This window comes from Temnothorax curvispinosus, unplaced genomic scaffold, assembly GCF_003070985.1.
Source record: "Temnothorax curvispinosus isolate PA1 unplaced genomic scaffold, ASM307098v1 QBEX01009828.1, whole genome shotgun sequence".
Taxonomy (NCBI): Eukaryota; Metazoa; Arthropoda; class Insecta; order Hymenoptera; family Formicidae; genus Temnothorax; species Temnothorax curvispinosus.
In genome coordinates this window covers 3,435-8,260 of record NW_020219608.1, presented here as the reverse complement: position 1 = coordinate 8,260, position 4,826 = coordinate 3,435, and the positions used below count along the sequence as shown (strand labels likewise).

At 37.9% G+C, this 4,826-nt stretch overlaps 1 protein-coding gene across 1 annotated transcript in view; it reads left to right on the top strand.

Annotated features, from left to right (window-relative positions):
* Positions 1-3,181, top strand: part of LOC112459432 — a 38,157-nt gene extending 34,976 nt beyond the window's left edge. The window contains exons 25-30 of the mRNA XM_025023528.1: positions 1,038-1,168; positions 1,369-1,705; positions 1,975-2,205; positions 2,265-2,378; positions 2,442-2,983; positions 3,059-3,181. Of these exons, the coding sequence (XP_024879296.1) occupies positions 1,038-1,168; positions 1,369-1,705; positions 1,975-2,205; positions 2,265-2,378; positions 2,442-2,669 (1,041 nt within the window). The 3' untranslated portion in view covers positions 2,670-2,983; positions 3,059-3,181. The remainder of the gene's footprint in view (positions 1-1,037; positions 1,169-1,368; positions 1,706-1,974; positions 2,206-2,264; positions 2,379-2,441; positions 2,984-3,058) is intronic.
* The last annotated feature ends 1,645 nt before the right edge of the window (positions 3,182-4,826 follow it).

Here is a 4,826-nt window from a genome sequence, read left to right as displayed (position 1 = left end):
ATTATTATATTGATATACATATATGTATATTAATTGCAGTTTTATTACATTTTCTATATATTTTTTATCATAAATAAGTAAAAATTTATTTTAGCGTTATTGAAATTATTTTATGGCATACCGGGATTTATCCTAGTATCCACTTCCTCTTCGAGCAGAACGAGAGCTCAGTTAAAATCAGCCCTCACATTTATGATATCTCCTGTTCATACCCCGATTGTACTGAATTACGGCGTTGAGCTGCACAAGACTGAAATTTGTTAGCATCGACATACGCTGACGAACGTTTGCTTTGCATTTTTAATGCAAATAACGGACAGAGACCGTACACGAGGGTGTAGAAGTTCTCCGTGACTATCTCTGCCTGTTCTTTTTTTTTTGCAACTGTGGTATAATCATCGAAATGTCTGATTATTTATTCGCAATTTCTAAGACAAGAGAATATGAAAAGATATGATGGAAATACGATGGATAAGTAATTTCTATTGATCGCAACTGTAAGGTGGGGTTTACTCGAGTACTGAACTCATAGAATTTTACAGTCTCACTGAGGCCTCTCTGATCAACCACATATCCACTGATGACTGTTAACCGTGGCTGAGTTAAATTATCGATTATGCTGTCAGAAATTTTAGCGCCCATTTTCTAACCGACGACGATATAAAATATAACGTTAAAGCAATCGTGTTAGAATTTCGATGCTACTTAAGCTGAGTGCGCTGTACCTATACTGATCATTTATATTAATCTTGTGTTAGCAAACTGATATCGTTTGTTGGGATTACAATCTTTCTGTAACGTAGACGGAGAAGAAAGTCGAGCACAGTATTAAACTTAAAGTATTAATGTTAAATCACATTGATGCTATCGTGCAGTGAGACTGATTTAATCGGGGCTCAATGAATAACGGCATAGAAACGGTGAATACCGTGTGTCACCCTATCGAGTTCGGACTTCGCGCGATCGGCGTATGGCCGGGCACGTCGTATGCAATTTTGCGCCGAGTGTTCTGTATATCTTCGGTGATAATGTTCCAGACCTTTCAATATCAACACTTGATCATGCATTTCCGCGAAGAGGATCTTTTGCTCCTCATGGACGTATTAAGCGCAACTTTGGCTTACAGTCTTCTGCTCATCAAATTGATTATTTTTGCGTTTAATGCTCGGTAAGCTTGCTACTAAGGTTCTTTGTTGCGGTACGAAATTATAAATACGATTCGCAAAGTAAATATGTCTCGGGTTTGTTTTAGATTCCAGGTCGTAATAAATTAAAAGAAAGACTCTTTAATTTATATAATTTTTGCTATTAAATCATAACAACTCAATAACATCTCGCGAAGTTAATATTTCTATAAATCCGTTGTAGTCTGCTGAATGTAATCATAGAGCGCGTAATTGAGGATCGGAAGGAGTGCGATGTTTGTGACGAGTACATGATGACTAGGATGGCGTACATTGCTCGTCGATTCTCCAACTTTATAATTACCTTGTATGCGCTCTCGGTGTTCCTTTACGCAACCGGTACATTGCTGAGGTACAAAAGTAACAATCAGACTGACACTCGAGAGCTTATCCTTAAGATGGAATTGCCTTTCGAGATCAAGAGCACAGCGGTACACATAGTTGTCCTTATTATACAATTTGTTCATCAGACAAGTGGAGCCAGTTTGGTAGGCGTGATGAATTCTTTGCTGATAACACTGGTAAGTTTTGACTGTCTTCCCTTAATTTGTCGGTGTTTCTGAAACTCGCAAAAGAAAATAATTACGATGCAGAACATGCAGAGAAAAAGAATTTATAGACTTTAATCCATTTAAGAAATAGCAAATATAATAAATATATTAATAATAATTTGCATTGTCTTTTATTCAAAAAATAAAATTGTGCTACAATTTTATTTTTTGAATAAACAATGAAAACACGTTTCCGTTTTCACTTTAAACTGATTATGAATGCATATCGTGACGTTTAGGTTCTTCACGTGTGCGGACAGATTGACATCGTGCGACAAAAATTGAGTGAAATCACGCGAAAAGATATTAAGCGAGGTGTGAACGAGAGCATCGTGAAAATATTGATTATTCGTCATCAAAAGATTATTTCTCTTTCGAAAAATATCGAAGACTTTTTCTCAAATATCGCGCTAATACAATTCGTATCAAACACTCTGGTTATTTGTTGTCTAGGATTTCTTATCGTGATCGTAAGTAACACGTGAAATAACATAACTCGTTTGAAATATGAGATATTTGAAATTTTTAGTCCATCGGTGTTCCGGGCGGATCGTCTATGCTAATAAAGTCCGTGTTCTTTTACATTGTTATGAGCATGGAGGCATTTATATTTTGCTTCCTCGGAGAGTATCTCAGTACGAAAGTCAGTATATCACGCAAAGCATTTTGCGATACAACATATGCTAAGATTTATTGCACATTTCAGAGTCAAAAGATCGGCGACGCGGCGTACGAATCGCTTTGGTACGAACTGAACCCAAATCAAAATCGAGACGTCCTGCTCATCATCATAAGATCGCAGAAGCACTTGACGCTCACGGTCGGAAAGGTCGTGGATCTTTCCCTCAAGCAATTCGCTGGCGTAAGGAAATTAGAGATATGTAATGAAAGTAACGTTAGAAAAGCTATATCTGTAGGTAGGCTGTTAACGTGAATGATGTTTCGACAGCCGAGCAACGTTCTGTAGTCGTTTCGTCGTGGCACGATGTTCGCGTACGATGGCAGTAATTGCTTCTATCACGTTGCAGATCGTGAAAGCTTCGGCGTCATATGTGTCGGTGTTACACGCAATGTATTGAAGCCTTAAACTGCACGCCGCTTATATCTTCGCGTGCAGAAGGATATAGTACTTTTATCACCGTCAGTCGTTTACACGGTTAACAATTTTTCTATTCAAAGAGGCGGAGTTTCACATCAAGTGTATACGCGTGTAGACAAACAGGGGTAACGGAGCATCGATTTACCGAGGTACCTGTTCGCGATGGCTTTATTTAGCCTGTAGTTCACAAGGACAGAACTATAAATACATTGTTGATATTTTAGATTGATGTATTTTACCGAGTCGGACAACGAAATGATGACCAGAATAAACGTATTCCCCATTGAGAGAGATTAATTTAATCATCTAATACTAGCGTTTTTATATTAAAATCAAAAATTAATTTGGAAGATTTTTAAGATAACTAAACGAAATTATATGAAATAAAACTTAAGATGTTAAAAATGCAGTGTAAAAATAATAAACACAAATAGAGTGATATAGTATTATGGAGTATTCGCTTCGGTTACAAGGAACAATTTTCCGCTGACTGAATTTTCCTTTGCTTATATCGTCGTTCTGTAATCCTGCACCCGTCGTCGTTGAACTGCCCGAGCTTTCTGGCAAGCACAGTTGGCAGGCTACAACTGTGATCTTTACACTGGTTTTTCTATCGCAACGAACTCTTGCGATACGTCTTAGTTTTCCTCTCTCCTGATCGTCCAGAGCACAGGGGAATCCCAAATTATATTCCCTTGCAGAGTAACGAAACTTTTTACCTCACGACAAGCAGCGCTCCACCTTTCCTTTGCATGTTGCATTTTTTACGAGGGCATACAGTTGTATCGTGAACAAAAGTTCACGAAAAAAACAGAAAGAAGGGGATCCACCCTATACATATATTGTTCATGTGTATTCGTTATTTCTAAAATTATAGCTGCAGTTTGTTCTTCTTTTTTTTGTACACGATTCTTTTGTACATTTCTTTTCTTACACGCACGATTGTGTACCTATTATAAGTTGCCTGTTTTATTTCTGATACTTTAATGAAATATTAGTCGAGTTCAGAATTAGTCTGATTTCATGATAGACGAGAGTGAAACAGGATATTAACGCGAACGTGCACATGATCTTGCATAGAATATATTTCGATCTATTACAAATGATGTCCGCGGACTGGCAGGATTATACCTCGGATCGCTGTAACTCGCGCGTAATGACGGATACGGCGATTCTTGCACGCCGTACTTCGAGGTGAATCATCGGCATGCAAATGGTCGCCGTATTTTTATACAGCACCGGTGTACTCGCCGCTGACGCAAATAGTCTCGAGACATTTTAAAGCCGAGAATGGTTAACAAATATCTTTTCAAAATATCCGGCGGATTTGACGAACGAAGTTACAATTTACAATACGTTGATTATTAAGCACCAGCGTATTATTGTATTTGCGGAAAATATCGAAACTCTTTACACCGTACATCGCACTAATGATGCTTTTATCAGACACGATCATCATATGTTGTTTAGGATTTTTTATTGTCACTGTAAGTAACAAGTCCAAGATGACGTTACTAATAGACACAAATATTGCATATCGGGTCGAAAAACTGTTGATAATTATTAACACTGAAGAGATGTCTGGAGGTATAATATGCAAATAACTCATACTAAGTTACTGTTTGCGTACATGGAAATTTATTCAGTCGCTCGACACACTCAATGCTGCAGCGATTTTAATAAAGTGCGTGTTATTCTACATTTTGATGAACGTCGAGGCATCCATTCATATGCTGTTTCTCCGCGGTGAATATCTGAGCGCTAAGGTTAGCGTCGAGATAACAATGGCAGCTTCATTAATTCGCGGATATCGTATTTTTTCACTTTTCAGAGCAAAATGATTGGAAGTGCGGCATACGATTCTCTCTGGTACGATTTTCCAGCCAAAGAAAGTCGGACTGTACTATTCTTGATTCTGAGATCGCAGAAAAGATTGACAATCACAAGCGGGAAAATCGTCGACCTTTCTTTGAAGCGATTTAGCATAAGATA